The sequence below is a fragment of the Podarcis liolepis genome (genome assembly GCF_965112155.1).
Source record: "Podarcis liolepis genome assembly, chromosome: 2".
Taxonomy (NCBI): domain Eukaryota; kingdom Metazoa; phylum Chordata; class Lepidosauria; order Squamata; family Lacertidae; genus Podarcis; species Podarcis liolepis.
In genome coordinates, this window is record NC_139555.1 from 5,437,971 (window position 1) to 5,455,640 (window position 17,670).

A 17,670-nucleotide genomic window follows, 5' to 3' on the forward strand; every position below is an offset into this window, starting at 1 on the left:
ACATGAGTAGAATGTGCCCTTTTATTTAAAATGCATCTCTGGGTTATTTGTGGGGCATAGCAATTCGTTCATTTTTTTCCTCAAAATATAGTCTGGCCCCCCACAAGGTCTGAGGGACAGTGGACCGGCCCCCTGCTGAAAAGGTTTGCTGACCCCATCCCTGGGCACCTTTGGGAGGAAAGGCAGGGTAGGCATTTAATTCAGTACATTGAGCAAACAAATAAATCCAGAAGGACTCTCTTTCTCTTCTTATGATCTTTGGCAGCTTGATGCCCAGCACACACTCAACAGCTCCAGCTTTCCTTAGCATGCAGTTGCTGGACGGGGGTCTTGTTGTCTGGGCAGCCTAGCCTTGTGCCCCAGAGAGGTCACTTTGGTGCTTGTTGTTTAGTCGTTTAGTCGTGTCCGACTCTTTGTGACCCCATGGACCAGGGCACGCCAGGCACTTCTGTCCTCCACTGCCTCCCGCAGTTTAGTCAAACTCATGCTGGTAGCTTCGAGAACACTGTCCAACCATCTCGTCCTCTGTCGTCCCCTTCTCTTTCCCAACATCTTTTCCATGGTGTTAACACATGGAGTCTTCTCTACTAACAGCAAAAACCACTAGGGAGGCAGCAGTTACAGCTTACCGGTCTCCGCAGCCACAGAAGGTACGTACTGTGATTCTCCAACAGTTTGACTTCACTCCTGGAGATGCATTTCATTGTCTTTCAAGACTGTTGGATGCCAACAATTGTTGTTGTTCAATAACTGATAATAACTGAATAAGATTTTGTGAGACTGGGAAGCTGACCAGTCTCCTGTTGTATGTACAGGCCCAGAGCAACTGTGTGTTGGTACTTACATGTTCTTTTTGACAGGGATGTTGAAAGCAAACTCTGTATAGCTTCTCCTTCTCAGGACAGTGGACGGGACCAGATGATTTCTCCCTCTGCCATATATAAGGGAACTTTGTAGGAGAATCTCTAGTTGAAAGTATCTAGCTGCATTTTAAAGCCTAGTGTCAGGGAACTGACATCGGAGCGAGAGGCGAAGGGGAGGCTCCCAGATGATGCTGGCGAAGAACCCAGCAGCAGGGGGAGAAACAGCTCAGTAGAGGGGGAAGCAAATCAGCGCAACACCGGGGATAAAGGGAGGCAGGCGGGGGAAGTGGAGAGAGGGCTCCAGGACTCTTCACTGGACATCAGTGAGGAGAGCCCAGGTCCTCCGCTACCCACGCCTTCCCTGCGCAGAAGACTCCCGCGCAGTGAGAGGAGGAGGAGACTGGGTGTCAAACAACTTTTATGTTGGAAGAGGTTCAAGAAACGCCCAGTGATGGATTCTGCCAGTGACTGAGGCAGCCACGATGAGAAGGGGCTGTGCAGTCAGAAAGTTTTAACAAGGCAAATTAACCGAGAAAGGCACCAGTTTACGCACGAGTAACTCATACCCATTACACCTAGGTAAATTATTGAGCTCCTAGGCATACACCAAGACAGCTCTTTAAATTGGGTGACATTATTGTCAAATTACTCAGTTTAGTTAAAATAAAAAATTCCTTCCAGTAGCACCTTAAAGACCAACTAAGTTAGTTCTTGGTATGAGCTTTCGTGTGCATGCACACTTCTTCAGATACACGTGTATCTGAAGAAGTGTGCATGCACACGAAAGCTCATACCAAGAACTAACTTAGTTGGTCTTTAAGGTGCTACTGGAAGGAATTTTTTATTTTGACTATGGCAGACCAACACGGCTACCTATCAGTTTAGTTAGTGAGTCTCAACAGCTCAGACAGTGAGCCACTTAAGCAAACATGAGTCCAGCAAACATGACACAAATTTGGATTCCTCTCTGCTGGAACATGGGAATGTAAAAACTATCTATTAGAAATGCAACAAAGATTACCTCCCGCTCACCGGAAAGATACTTGGTCAGTTCACAAGCATTAAGCAAGGTGAGAAGTTCACTCCAGCCAGTTCCAAACATCAGTGGCGTTGGGACCACTGACTAAAAAGTGGCAACCAAATGCCCACTATAGCCTTCAAAACTCAGCTTGGTTCAGTCACAGTTTGTGGACAAGTGTAAGAAGGCAACATTCTTAGATCACTGCTGGGAATAGGATGAGCGTGATCCCCCTAGATTAGAGGCAGGATCCCATTCCGGGTCTTGGTCTTATTGTTGATCCCTGCCCATTCCTGGGCAGTTACATCATCATATTTACCCTGGAGCCATTTAAGACACAAACACATCTAAAACGGTATGTTTTGCTGAGCCAACTTGGTCCTTAGAAGTTGCAAGCTTGAAAACTACACGTCTCTCCCCCCCCCCCCCGCCCCTTAGGCAAATGTGTTCAAAGCAATGTGCCATCATCTGCCATGTTGTCATATTACACTTAATTATGTGTATGGTCCTCGGGACTGCTACTGCTGCTGGGGCTCATATTCTGTTTGTCATCCAAGCCCCACATGAGTTCCCAGTAAAGTCTGTTTGCTTCTCCTGCTATTAGAGCAGCCCACTTCCATGTCTGAGAGAGAGGTGACTTTGCGGGATGCAGGAGTGGAATTTGCCACGGGACGGATTGTTTGGAGGGGCAAAGAATCAGGGTTTGTTTTGGGGGGTTGCCTGACAATTGTTGGTGGGACAACAGAAATGGCTAATGTCAGGGAACTGCCATCAGAGGTGAGAGGAGAGGTAAGATGCTCTAATGATGCAGGGGAGGGAACTAGCAAGGAGAGAGAGAGAGCTTCCGCTGGGGAAGGAAATCCAGGGGACACCAGGGAGAAAGGGGAGGCTGAGAGTACTGCGGAGGGGAGGCTCCGAGACTCTTCCAGTGAAATCAGTGGAGAGAGCACAAGACCTCCGCTTGGCACGCCCACGCTGCGCAGAAAGATTCCGCGCAGAGAATCTAGGAGGAGACTTGGAGTCAAGGAATTTTTATGTTGGAGGAAGTTTAGGAAATGCCCACTGACAGATTCTGCCAGTGACTGAGACAGTCACGTTGTAAGGGCTGTCAAACCAGGGAAAGGTTTAGCTATACAACCAGCTTTGAGCAGTTTGCAGTTTACGCACAAGCAACCCCAATTCCCATTACAGCTAACATTACACACATGGCCGTAATATAATGGTGCAGCTTGGCCCTTAATCACCAGGTCGTCCAGAATTTCCTTGACAGTGAAGAGGGTTAGCATGTTAGTCTGTGTTTTCTCAGTCACTGACCCAAGGTCCAGTAAAGGTGTTTCAACTGCTTCACATACTGGTCCCCAAAACAAAAAAGGTTGGGACACTTAGTTATTTTAAAATACTGACCTGATTCACCATTCCTAGCCACAATCTGACCATCATTCACCAGTGACCATGAGTCTGCATAGAGCATAGAGTTTCTCATGGTATATGCGCACTTGGGAGCCAGTGTGGTGTAGTGGTTAAGAGCGGTAGAGTCGTAATCTGGGGAACCGGGTTCGCGTCTCCGCTCCTCCACATGCAGCTGCTGGGTGACCTTGGGCTAGTCACACTTCTTTGAAGTCTCTCAGCCCCACTCACCTCACAGAGTGCTTGTTGTGGGGGAGGAAGGGAAAGGAGAATGTTAGCCGCTTTGAGACTCCTTTGGGTAGTGATAAAGCGGGATATCAAATCCAAATTCTTCTTCTTCTCAGATCCTCCAGGTATCCCTATTTTCGAGGGACATCCCTGATTTAGAGAAGCCATCTCAGTTTCTGATTTGATCCTGGAATGTCCTGCTTTTCCTTAGGATGTCCCTATTTTCACTGGAGAAATGTTGAAGGTATGGAGCTATCCAACTCCTGAGCTGTCTGAAGGCAATCTTGTATAGGGAAGGGTTGTTTTTTTAAAATGTTGAATGTTTTATGATGTTTTTATATACGTTGCAAGCTTCCCAGAGTGCTGGGACAACCAAATAAAATGTGTGGGGTATAAACAGTAAATGTTTCATTACGGAATGGGACATCCCTATCTTCACTGGAGAAATGTTGGAGGGTATGGAACCTAAAAATTGGTTGAATGTGGGATGAGGCACATCACTCACACTATACCTTTATTTTTAACCAAAAGCAGGCATGGGGGACCACACTCCTGATCTGGATGAGTGCCTTTGCTATATACTACAAACAGCACATTCAGAAAACAATCGCCACCAGGAAGAGCAATTTTTGGTGGGAAAGTGGTGCTGGGGCCAATTTGGATCAGGAGGTCAGCATCAGATTGGGCCCCACCCTCTATGACAGGAACAAGACTGGTAAAAAGAAAAGAATAATATAACAAGTAGGTTAGCTTGCCACAGAAACTGGTATGCATTAACCAGAGCAGCAACTGGACAAGTCAGGACTTGATCTAATTTAGATCACGTATCAGTTTCGCTTTGTGTCACTCTGCTGTTTCTATGTGTTTCCTATAGGGGGCGTTGTTTCCTTTTTTTCTTAGAGCTAAAATGAAATTTTGTATAAATTTCTCAACATTTAGAGAAACAATAGAGAAAACTGAATGTCTTTCTCAAACTTATTTTATTGAACCTACAAATATTATAAAAATATTATTTCTCGTCTGAAATACAGACTCAGATATTGACAATTATTATCTGGGAACATCTGGAGCAAAGGGAGGACCAACCATGAGTTTAAAAAAATGTTTTTCATTGAACTGTGGGTGATATTCAACTAAGTCATATTCAGAGTACACCCACTGGTGAATGGACTTAAGCCCACTGCTCTGATTATAGCCAGCACTGGATATTATTGCCCTGTATAATTCTATCAAAGGGACGCGGGTGGCGCTGTGGGTTAACCCACAGAGCCTAGGACTTGCCGATCAGAAGGTCGGCAGTTCGAACCCCCGCAACGGGGTGAGCTCCCATTGCTTGGTCCCTGCTCCTGCCAACCTAGCAGTTCGAAAGCACATCCAAGTGCAAGTAGATAAATAGGTACGGCTCCGGTGGGAAGGTAAACGGCATTTCCGTGTGCTGCTCTGGTTCACCAGAAGCGGCTTAGTCATGCTGGCCACATGACCCGGAAGCTGTACGCCGGCTCCCTCGGCCAATAAAGCGAGATGAGCGCCGCAACCCCAGAGTCGTCCGCGACTGGACCTAATGGTCAGGGGTCCCTTTACCTTTACCTTATAATTCTATCATTGAGGCGAGATCAAACAGACTCACACATGCAGACTCACACAAGTATCTCAAAGCACATATCTCAAAGACTGTACTTGAGGCTTACATGTAAAAAATGAAAATACAAATGCAGATGTTGAGATTTCTAGATTTAGGGGTGGTTTTGAAAGAAGAAAAAGAAACAAAACATACAAAACAGTACTCAAGACAATACCTCCCAGGAAAAGATGTACATTGACAAAAGTGTGATTTGTTGTTGTAGAAAGCAAGGCAGATCATCAAAGCGTTCTTGACGGAGCAGGTTACAATATTGTGGGGAAACGCCTGGCATTAAGATATCCATTCCTTCCCCATCACTTTCCTTTTCCTTCCCTTCTCAGCCCACCTAATCAAATCAAATCAAGCCCAAGCCTTCTGTATGTCTGGGTTGGTGTTTCCTCTGCCTCTGCCTCATCGACATACAGAATAAACCTATATCCTAAAAATGTTTTGTGCTCCCAGTTCCTTCACCTGCAACATACACAACTAGTATGTTTTCCAGCCAGCAAAACAGCCATACCCTCCGAAAACTACCAACCAGCTGATTCTGCCGTCTGCCTCTTTCTATTGTTGAGCTATTTTTAACCTGGAAGCTGGCAGCAAATGAATTATTAACTTGCTATAAAAAAAACCCAGGCCCGAATTAGGACAGATTTCGGGATCTGTGTAAATGAATTCAAAGTTGAGCATTTGAATGACACTTGTTTGGGGAGCAAGACTATTTGGCAGGATGTTGTCCATTTCCTCCTACGTGTGACACTGAAACAACAAAAAAAAATTGTTTGGTCATTAAACCAACACACTTAGTCACTGGTTGATTAAAAAAATATCCTGACAACTCCTAGGACAGCTCAGTCAATAGAGCAGGAGGCTCTTAATCTCAGAATCGTGGGTTTGAGCCCTGCGGTGGGCAAAAAGATTCCAGCATTGCAAGACTAGATGACCCTTGTAATAATAATAATAATAATAATAATAATAATAATAATAATAATAATAATAATTTATTATTTATACCCCGCCCATCTGGCTGGGCTTCCCCAGCCACTCTGGGCGGCTTCCAAAAGAATATTAAAATACTATAATACATCAAACATTAAAAGCTTCCCGAAACAGGGCTGCCTTCAGATGTCTTCTAAAAGCCTGGTAGTTGTTGTTCTCTTTGACATCTGGTGGGAGGGCGTTCCACAGGGCGGGCGCCACGACCGAGAAGGCCCTCTGCCTGGTTCCCTGTAACTTGGCTTCTCGCAGTGAGGGAACCGCCAGAAGGCCCTCAGCGCTGGACCTCAGTGTCCGGGTAGAACGATGGGGGTGGAGACGCTCCTTCAGGTATACTGGACCAAGGCCGTTTAGGGCTTTAAAGGTCAGCACCAACACTTTGAATTGTGCTCGGAAACGTACTGGGAGCCAATATAGGTCTTTCAAGACCGGTGTTATGTGGTCTCTGCGGCCGCTCCCAGTCACCAGTCTGGCTGCCGCGTTCTGGATTAGTTGTAGTTTCCGGGTCACCTTCAAAGGTAGCCCCACGTAGAGCGCATTGCAGTAGTCCAAGCGGGAGATAACCAGAGCATGCAACACTCTGGCCAGACAGTCTGCGGGCAGGGAGGGTCTCATCCTGCGTACCAGATGGAGCTGGTAAACAGCCGCCCTGGACACAGATTTGACCTGTAGTCCCTTCCAACTCTGCAATTCTCTGATTCCAACTCTCTTTCCGAAACCTAACCTTCGAGCCTGCTCCAGCTCTAGCCACATGAAAAAGCAAACACCAAGGACCCCCTTTAAATGATTTACACTTAGAACCACAGAACCTCTAGACCTGGAAGGGAACCCCCGAGGCATCTAGTCCAACCCCCTGTAATGCACGGATCTCAACTTGATTTGCCCCACGGTGCCTTGAACGCTCTTCTTTGGCCGTAACCCGCCTCTCCCCCAATTGTACCCGGAGCCCGAAAGGGGAGAAATCCTTCCAGGCCCCGGGATGTATCTTTAACCTGAGGAGGAAGAAGGGAAAGAAACTCTGACTCAGCCACCTTGGTCTCTATCACTGGCCACCAGGTTGGAGCCCGGCCTCTCCTGGTTGGCTGCGCGGAGTCCCGCCTCCGCTGGTCATTGGCGTCTGCTATCATCTATAAAAGGCAGCCTCCCCCGCTCCGCCGGGCTTAGTTAGAGTCCTGCAGCTGGAGAGGGAGGGAGGCAGCGCGCGCCAGCAGCCGGGAGTCGCGCAGGGATTTTCTCCGTTCCCTTTTGCGCTGCAGAGACGTTGGCCGGTGCGCCCCGCTTCGCCCCTCGACGCCGTCATGAGGGAGAGGAGAGCGCCTCAGCCGGTGGTGGCCCGCTGCAAGCTGGTTCTCGTCGGGGATGTGCACTGCGGGAAGACTGCCATGTTGCAAGTGTTGGCCAAGGACTGCTACCCGGAGGTAAGTGGACCAGCCGGGATCGGGGCCTCCGCTTGCAGGAGGCGTCGGGGGTCGGGTTTGGGGCTGGCCTGGATCGTCGGGGTGGAGACGTCGCATCGCCCAAAGCGCCCCATCTTTCTTCGGCCCGCGCCCTGCTTTTCACTTTCGGGAAGCTCCGACGCAGCGGCTCCCGATCCGGCGGAGACCGACTCAGCTTCGACGACGTGACGGCGTCCCGCGCCTCCAGGGACTACAATGCGACGTTGCCTCCCCGGCTTTCCAGGCCCGCTTCGGGTTCTGCCTTGGGCACCGATTCTCTTTTCTGTGGAGCTGAGCGCTGGAGAGGGCTTGCTCTTTCGGAAGGGGCGCGCGCGTTGCTGTCGTCTGTCGTATCTCATCTGCTCGCACAGCGGGCAATATGGCCTCGGCGCCCCCCTCCCCCTTTCTGTGAAATGGGCTTGATGCACATAGCTGGGCACTAACCGGCTTCTGCCCATCGGCGTCTGATGATGCGTGGATGGGGTGTCCGGACACCCACAACGTCGGGGGCTGACCCCACCGCTGTTGGTACTGGAAGGTACTGCCCTCCCTGCCCTTCGCATCCTTGGATATCGGTACGTTCTCCTGGCAGAGCTTGGCACTGTAGCTGACCGTTCTTCCACCCCGCCACCAACAAAGTTATAGCTAATGCCTTTTGTGTATCTTGTCTCCATTGCTAGACATACGTGCCCACGGTTTTTGAGAATTATACGGCGTGCCTGGAGACGGAGGAGCAACGGGTGGAGCTCAGTCTGTGGGACACATCTGGTGAGGCCCCTTTCCCCTTCTGGACTCTGCCCCACTGCTAAGGACCAAGCTACACCCTTCTGCCTTTCTAGAGGGGTAACTTGTGGCAATAATAATAATAATAATAAGAATTCAACTTGTATACCACCCTTTTAATAAGATCCCAGAAAGGTGAACAATACAAGTGAATCAGTTCTGAGAACAGATATAGATGAGGAAGTGAGGATTTCTCAAGGGCTCAGTGTGGGGTGAGGTGTGGGGAGCATCCTGTCCAGTCGCTGTTTCTGTCTCTTGGTCTACCTTAGCTTTGGGTATGGGAGAATACAATGAGAATAGTGGGTGTGGATTAAATTCTGTTCTACCCACCTAGATCTAGTAAAGGATACTGGCTAGCCCCAGTAAATGGCTTTGAATCATGTGTGTGTGTTAGTTAGAAGGGGTGGGGGGGTTTCTTGATAATTCAGAGCTTTGGGGGTGGGGAGAACATGTTATGCACTGCAGTCCTGAGCTGAAAAAAAGGGGACATCTAGCATTGGTATGCAGAGCTGATGGCTCCTGCAAAGGAGGGAGGAGTAGGTGAGGCAAAGACTTTAGACCATCTTAGAGTTGGAATCCTGGCCAAAAAAGAACCAAGACCCCTTGTTTAGGGGGTGCTGCCCTAAAAAGCAACTTGTTTGTGCGTGTGCACAGCTGGACAGCTGTCTGCAATATCTTAAATCTGCCCTTCTGGCTGTTAGAATGAGAGACTCCAGTCCCTCAGGGCTGAAGTAAAAATGCAGTAATCCTCTTTCCTGCCACCCCCACTCCCGTTTGTTCCCACATCTCCTGCAGCCTCTGGAAGCTGCTGAAAGGTCTGTGGTCTTCCAGCTTTCATCCCCCCACTCCTGTGGAATGCAGAGGGGAGGAGATTTGTCCATTGTGTGCATGTTAAGGAGGAGGGGTCCCAGGGCAGAGGGGGCTTGGTGTGGACTTTGGTCATGAAATTGGGAGGAAATGGACACTAACAATAAGGGGCTCTCAAAGGGTATTGTGTGTGCGCGCGTGGAGAGGGGTGTAGTGGAGTTGCCCTAGCAACCGGGGATGGGGAATGGCTGCAGCATCCCCTCTTTTGAAGGGGGCTGGAGGTGGTGGGGGTCCCTGGCTACTCGGATCCCCCTTGTTGCCATGGTGATTGTGCTGGTGCAGGAGCCAGGGGCTGCTTGCTATTCTGGGCACGCAGCGTCTGGGCTGCAGAAGCATTTTGGATGCTGCTGCTGCTGCTGCGATCCTATTCCTCTTCTTCCACCCCCTTGCCTCTACGCAGCAGTTCCCCACCCCCACCTCCAGTTCTTGCATCCGTAACATCCCTTGCACATATGCAACCTTTTTTTATCTATTCTCGCTGATGAGTGGGGTTGCTAAGCAACCCGTTCCTCCCTGTATGTTGCATTCCCCCCCCAAAAAAAAATCCCTGGGAAAAACGGGAGCCCTGCACCCCCCCCCCCCGCCCTCAATACGGCTTGTGCAGAAGGGTAGTGGAAAGATGGCCTTGGTTATATAAACCCTGGTGAAGCTATTCCTTGGGAAGACTGAATATTAAAATGGGTGTGAGTGAGCATGCAGAGCCCTGCAATGTGGAGGGTGGGTGGGTGGGTTCTTTTTACTATCACCTAAAAGGCTTATTCGAATCGGGTGCTGCTTACTGGCTTTGATTTTTGGTGGAGGTGGGAGAGAGTGTCCTGAGCTGGTTCATGACCTTCCTCTCTGCACAGGATCCCCATACTATGACAATGTGCGCCCCCTGTGCTACAGCGACTCAGATGCGGTCCTGCTCTGCTTTGATGTCAGCCGCCCTGAGACCATGGACAGCGCACTGAAGAAGGTGAGAGAGATGCGAGCTCATCCCCATTCCATGCATCCCCCCGTATAATAAGGGCTGAGAGTCTGATTGCGGGTACAGTGGTGCCTCGCAAGACGAAATTAATTAGTTCCGCGAGTTTTTTCGTCTAGCGAATTTTTCGTCTTGCGAAGCACGGTGTCGGAAAAGTTTTGGGAAAGCTTCAAAAATCGCCAAAAACCTCAAAAAAGGCTACCACACCGCGTTCTATGAGTTGCTCCTCGAAGTCAAGTCGCAACTGTATTAAGGGTGTTAAGAAAAAGGAAACAAACTTGCAAAAAACGCAAGACGTTTTCGTCTTGCGAAGCAAGCCCATAGGGAAATTCGTCTTGCGAAGCAGCTCAAAAAACGCAAAACCCTTTCGTCTAGCGAGTTTTTCATCTTGCGAGGCACCACTGTACCTGCTGGCACGGAGTTTAATGTTCCACAAGCCAGATTTATATGCCTCCTGGTAAGAGAGGCATCCTTAAGGGGGTCATTGGTCCCTGACCTACATGGGAAGCATCCATGCTTCCTCTCAGATCTTGTGAAATCCATGAGCATCCAGGCATAGTTATACGGGGGGAAAGAACCTCTAACGCAGGTCCCCCAGTGTAGATTCATAGAACTGTAGAGTTGGAAGGGATGATGAGGGCAGGGCCTTGCAGAGTCAGGCAGAGGCCCAGGCCCAGTGGCGTAGCGTGGGGGGTGCAGGGGGGGCCGGCCGCACCGGGCGCAACATCTGGGGGTTAGGGTTAGGGGGGCAAATCCACGGGTTAGGGGGTGCAAATTACTTGCCTTGCCCCGAGTGCTGACAACCCACGCTACGCCACTGCCCAGGCCAGGTAAATAATGTGCCCCCTCTTTTTTTACCCTGGGGATAACTGAAGTCTTACAAATAAGTAAGTATATAAATAATTTTCACAAACGTTATGCTGACAAATAATTTTATTTCAAGGCTTGAACTGTATCTGCATATAAAGACAAAATGGAAAATATACATATACAATAGTGAATATGCTGACCGAGGCCCCCTTTGGAATCGGAGGCCCCCCCCCTCTGTCTGGGCCTGCATGAGGGTCATCTAGCCCAACCCCCTGCAATGCAGGAATCTTTTTGCCCAGTTTGGTCTCGAACCCATGACCCCGAGATTAAGAGCCTTATGCTCTACCAGCTGAGCTATCCCAGCTGTACTTGTATCCGGATCTCAGAGACCCTTTTGTCAAAGTATGGTACACAGGGGGAATTGGCTCCATGTTAATATTTCTTCCGTTTTAACTTTACATGCAGATATACACAATACTGAGAGCTATTTAGGCCTGGGCATACACAAGCACAATATAAACGAGGTGCCCAACTTTATTATGGAGTCTGCCCATTCCGCAAAACTCATCCCTGTCTTTCCTCCCACCTCTCCCCAACCACTGCTTGAAGAAGAATGGCCTTCAGGACTACAGATGGTCTTGGAGATCCAGGTTGTCTGGGAGAATTATGGGGCAATATTTTGAAAGGCCATAAAACACAGCATGAGAGGCTGCCTTGCCCAGTGTTGTCTATTTTGACTTATAGAATCATAGAATAGAATCATAGAGTTGGAAGAGACCACAAGGGCCATCGAGTCCAACCCCCTGCCAAGCAGGAAACACCATCAGAGCACTCCTGACATATGGTTGTCAAGCCTCTGCTTAAAGACCTCCAAAGTAGGAGACTCCACCACACTCCTTGGCAGCAAATTCCACTGTCGAACAGCTCTTACTGTCAGGAAGTTCTTCCTAATGTTTAGGTGGAATCTTCTTTCTTGTAGTTTGGATCCATTGCTCCGTGTACGCTTGTCTGGAGCAGCAGAAAACAACCTTTCTCCCTCCTCTATGTGACATCCTTTTATATATTTGAACATGGCTATCATATCACCCCTTAACCTCCTCTTCTCCAGGCTAAACATGCCCAGCTCCCTTAGCCGTTCCTCATAAGACATCGTTTCCAGGCCTTTGACTATTTTGGTTGCCCTCCTCTGGACACGTTCCAGTTTGTCAGTGTCCTTCTTGAATTGTGGTGCCCAGAACTGGACACAGTACTCCAGGTGAGGTCTGACCAGAGCAGAATACAGTGGCACTATTACTTCCCTTGATCTAGATGCTATGCTCCTATTGATGCAGCCCAGACTTGGCATCTGCTCTCAAGCCCTACCTAGGGCTGCCGTGGATTGAACCTGGAACCTTCTGCCTGCAGAGCAGGACTGCTGAGCCCCGGACCCTGCCTAATATCCTGTGTCCCCAGAGTGGAAAGTGACTTGCTACATCATCTAGTTATTCTCTCCTTTCAGCCACCTAAACAAATGCATTTCTGCCTCTCCTTAAAGGCCTCCAGCACCCACAATTTCTACATGCCATACGGACAATTGCAAATGGATAGCGCTGCTGTTCCCCCTACTTAACTTTTCCTCCCTGGTCTTCAATAAATACTCCAGCAAGGTATCCCTAAAGTCCTGGTCTCTATCAGCCTAACATATAAAAAAACAGTTCTTAGTTTCCAACTTGAATTTCTTGCCACTTTGAGCCGTTATATTTAGAAACATCTCTGTTCACAGTCCTTTCACGTTTGTACATACTTGCTGCTTTAAATCTATGTGGAGAGTATTCTAAGCAGGCACTCCTTGTATAGTAAGGCAGTCAATGGGTCCTGTAGTTGAGTCCCATTACTTGTGAGCCATATGACACAAATTCATTGGTAGCATCTAATGGATTCTTTGGTGGGTTAAAACACATTAAAAGCACAAATCCGGAGAAGTCAATTGCCAAAGGAGTATAGGATGGCTATTAAGGGGGAAATATGCGCTGATCCACTTGTTCAGGAAGCTGCAGAGTATACGCTGCCTGACAGCTAATCCCAAAGTTAGTGTTACTTTCTTCTGTTAGAAATTGCATTTTTTTCATAGCCTATCCTGCTCAAAGAAAGAGAGGAGGTCTTTAAAGTCTTTTGAAAGAGGTTTGGCCTAAGATATGACTATATTAATAACACCAAACCAACTGATCTATAAAGGATATTATCCTTCAGTTTCTTTTCTGGTAGTAATTAAAATCTGCCTTTAGCTATTTAGGGCTGTGATCCTGGTTTTTTAGGTTCTGGGGCTGCTTCTCTAGTCTTATTTCCACAAATGCTCTGTAATTCTTGTCATGCATAACTGTTAGAACTGTTGGATGGTGAGGGGGCTATAGAGATTGCTTCCAGGTGTGCCCAGTCTATGGGAGTGAGAGAGAGAGAGAGAACACACGTTTGAATTTTCACACAGAACTCTTGACACTGTTTTTTAAAATCCCATGCCCACTGCAGAAATTAAGCAATGGCAACACCATGTTAGACTTCTCCCAGTTAGCAAAACAGCTTGTTAAGTGAGCCCCAGAGGACGGGACAGCTTGCGTCATGGTGATGTGGCAATATCTCTACCTGGAACACGTTTTGAGTCTTGGAATGCTAGAGGGTTCAGTTCCTCTTTGGTATTGAGCCAGCGTGGTGTAGTGGTTAAGAGCGGTGGCCTTGTAATCTGGTGAACCGGGTTTGCTTCCCCACTCCTCCACATGCAGCTGCTGGGTGACCTTGGGCTAGTCACACTTCTCTGGAGTCTCTCAGCCCCACTCACCTCACAGTGTGTTTGTTGTGGAGGGAGGAAGGGAAAAGGAGAATGTTAGCCGCTTTGAGACTCCTTTGGGTAGTGATAAAGCGGGATATCAAATCCAAACTCCTCCTCTTCTATGTTTATCTAGTGGAAGACAGAAATCCTGGACTACTGTCCTAGCACCCGTGTGTTGCTGATTGGCTGCAAGATAGACCTGCGCACCGACCTCAGCACCTTGATGGAACTGTCCCACCAAAAGCAAGCCCCTGTCTCTTATGAACAGGTAAGGTCTGCACCTACACACCCACCCCAGTATGAATCCCTTCCTTGAGCAGGAGATGTCTTCTTCTTTTTTAGTCTTCTGTGCTTAGGGTTTTACTTACACCTGTAGATATGATGGCACACATGATTAAATTCAAGCTCAAATTCCTTCCTCAAGTCGTTGGGGTTTTTTTGTTTTTTTGTTTTAAGTTATCCCTCAAGGAATTTGAGCTTGAATGTGCTTCCTTGCAAACTGAAATTAGCTTTGTATACAACTTAAAAAGGCATTCTGAACATGCCCTCACAAAAGGATTCCAACTAAGAATGATATTTTCAATCTATAGATAAGTATAGATATATATCTATGCAGTCTTAGAAGTCCTAGGTTGGGTAGAATAACACTCCAATTGCATTATATCAACTACAAACATTTCTTTAAAATCCACTAGGTATATAAACTGCAAGCCTCTCTGCAAAGGCTTACTCCAACTATAATAAAGTGGCCTTGCTGAAATACAAATACGCTGAGGAATTTGAAATTTAATAGAACTTTGATATCTTGAATGTTGGGAGTATGGCCCTTTTGTTGGAACTGTCTTAGGAGGAACAAGCCACTGTGGGAACATCCCTCCTTGAGATGGATATTGGCAGCTTCATGGCACCTGGGCTGTGTTTTGGCTGCACTGGCTATAGGACTGTTTCAAATCCAATGCCCAATTGCTCAAGTGTGATGCATTTCAGAAGACTACATTCTGGCACCTGCATCTTGGCTTTACTGTTCGTGGTTTGTTTTGGGGAAAGCAAACCACAATCCTAGTTTCAAATGGCAATCCGGACTCTGGCTTGTTTCCCAGTGGGGCAGGAGTGTGGAGTGAGAACTTTTCATCAACATGCGCCAGTGCGCTGCATGTTCATAGCAAACCACAGTGCTCCATCCAACTATGGCTTAATAATTTTATTTAGCACAGTTCTATACCACCCTTCATTGCAGGACAGTTTGCAGTATAAAAACACAAAAATATATAGCAAACAAAAGCAATGATGTGCCAACCATCTCAACATGTGTGTCCTAATTTGGAGCACTAGCTCTGCTCCTCGGCTTGAGTCCTCATGCCCTCCTCTTTTTTTCTTTCTCTTTTCAGGGTTGTGCTGTGGCCAAGCAGCTAGGAGCAGAAACCTACCTGGAGTGTTCCGCCTTCACATCGGAGAAAAGCATCCACAGCATCTTCCGGACAGCAGCGTCCATCTGCCTGAGCAAGCCAGGCCCCCAGCCCCCCAAGAGCCCAGCCCGAAGTTTCCCCAAGAGACTCCTCCGCTTTCCCAGCCGATCTGAGCTCATCTCTTCCACTTTCAAGAAGGAGAAAGCAAAAAGCTGCTCTGTCATGTGAAGGGGCCGCCTACTTCCGGGGAGCAGGGGGTGGCGGTGGCAGTGGAACCATTGCGGACACTGGGCCCTCCAGCTGGCCCTTCTGGGGTGGGGAAGGGAGAGGGCTGCCTGGCTCCCAGGGGCCAGGCCTGGAGACTCCAGAAGGATCCCATTCCCAACTCCCTCGCCGGCTTGAGCAAGCCTGCCGCCCCTTCCGCATTGCAACGCTTCCCTCCATGCAGCTGCAGTGTGCGCTTCTTCCAGATAGACATGAAGCGGGGAGGGGGAGTTTGGCTGGACTGCAAAGGTGAAGGCTGGCCCAAGACCAACCCTGCTCCGGAAAGCCTTGGGCCTTGGCATAGCAACATCGTGGACAGCAGTGGCTCTGGTGGTCGTTCCACATAGATTTGGAAGGTTCTAAAGAATCACCCCCTTTCTGATGCACAGTTAATATCTTTGTTTGGCCCTGATCACCTCTTCCCATCAGCTGCTTGTCTCCATTGCCTGTGTGAAGCAGGCCGAGTGCAGATCACTTCTCCCTTCTCTCTCCCCCCCCCCCAAAGCCTGCCGAATATTGTGTCCTTCCTTTTACCCTCCTCCCTCTAGCAGAGAGGTGTCCGGGTACCCTCTCCTTTGCCTCTGCAATTGCGGGTGGAGGGGGGTGGAGGGCAGGACGAGGGAGTGGTTGTTTTATAGACATTGTCTCTTTGTGTATGGGAAGGAAAGGAAATGGGGCAAATCTGTTAAATGTTCAGTGTTATTAAAAGAAAAAAACTTATTTATTAATGAAAATATAATGCAGATTAACATCCACATTTGAGGGGTTTCTTATTTGTTAGTATCATTCTTGGATTTTCCTGGTCATGGAGGAAACTGGGAGAGACTGACTTGCAGATACCAAGTCCAAACCAAAGTGAGCCTTTTATGGAATCCTTTTCCTCACTGACATGTCTTACGGTTCCTCTGTCCATTGCAATAGATTCTGGGGCATGTTCTCAAGTGAGCAGTTAGTTGGCCAAATCCGCCTCATTGGTGCTATGCTTCAGTGCACTCTAGAACATACCCAATGCTCTGTGACAATGTGTGTTTCAGGAATAGCTTATTTCTAGGACAGGTTGTCTGCTGCTACAGATCTTCTGATTAGGGAATGATACAATTCCTGCAGCAGTTTTGATTCTCTGCCAGTACAGTGGTCAAGTCCCCAAACAATTTCTTCATACCAAAGCCTAGCAGTACTTCTAGAGTGGAGGGGAATACAATGAATACAGCTAGAATAATATTGAGGGGCATACCTTTTGCAATCACTCTAGCTAAAGTTAATGTAAGATGATGCTAGCACTATCCAATTAAGCTGGGATGCTGGAGGTCATGGCTCCCTTTTAAGCATCAACTATGGAAGCGCACTCCAGTACAAAGTGGTTGCAGGTAACAATGATGTTAAATTGTATATAGCCTCCCTCCTTAGTGGTTATCTAAGCCCTCACCTGGTTGCGTTCCACAGTTAAGCCGCACTACAAGAAGCCTTAGTTTGAGCTGGGCTGGAATTCTGCATCCTTTCACCATGTCTAAATTTGGCTAGTGGAATATAGTATGGAAGTTTTAACCCTGTAGTTTCAAGTGGAATGGAGTGCTTTGAGTAAGAGAAGCTTCTCACACGAGGCTGTCTGTACTCTTCTCTTTACCCAAAAGAGCTCATTGAGGCCTCATGACTACCTGACCCCTGCTGCTGGAAGTTAACTTGAGAATGTCTGAGGCCAGCTATTCTGCAGACAGTGGCACACCTATATAAGTTGTGATCTTGCTGTTACTGCCTGGCTGTGCTTGTGTTGCAACTGCAGCTGTTAGGGGAATGGGCAGGAGCCCTACCAGAGTCTCCTGAATTCCAGCTTTCCTCAAAAGGATTGAAGAGTCCTAGCCCTCCTTATGATGCCCTACCCAATGTTTGTTAAAAGGGCTCTGCATATCTGCAATATTAGAGTACCTGAACAAGAGAGTACATTTGAATAGCTTGACACTTGCAGAGTTGTTTTTCACTTGTTGATCATTATTTGCTTAGTTTTTACATGTTTTATCCTGTTTAGAGCAAACTTAAAGCATTTTGCTTTCCAAGTGGTTGGTTCATGAATATCCTGTAGCAACCTAATTCTGTTACAGGGATAAAAAAATTATTGAAATCCAAAGCCCTAAGTAATCCCTTGGGTAGACCTGGCAGAGATCCTTCCTTCTGAGAGAGGGAGAAATGGTGGCAGAAGGGAGGAT

General features: G+C 47.9%; 1 protein-coding gene across 1 annotated transcript; it reads left to right on the forward strand.

The window, feature by feature from the left end:
* Positions 1-7,121: 7,121 nt before the first annotated feature.
* Positions 7,122-16,224, forward strand: RND1 (Rho family GTPase 1). The gene is made up of 5 exons (XM_083485493.1): positions 7,122-7,551; positions 8,250-8,337; positions 10,068-10,177; positions 13,933-14,067; positions 15,188-16,224. The coding sequence occupies exons 1-5, from the start codon at positions 7,432-7,434 to the stop codon at positions 15,431-15,433; spliced, it is 699 nt and encodes a 232-aa protein (XP_083341619.1). The 5' UTR covers positions 7,122-7,431; the 3' UTR covers positions 15,434-16,224.
* Positions 16,225-17,670: the final 1,446 nt, after the last annotated feature.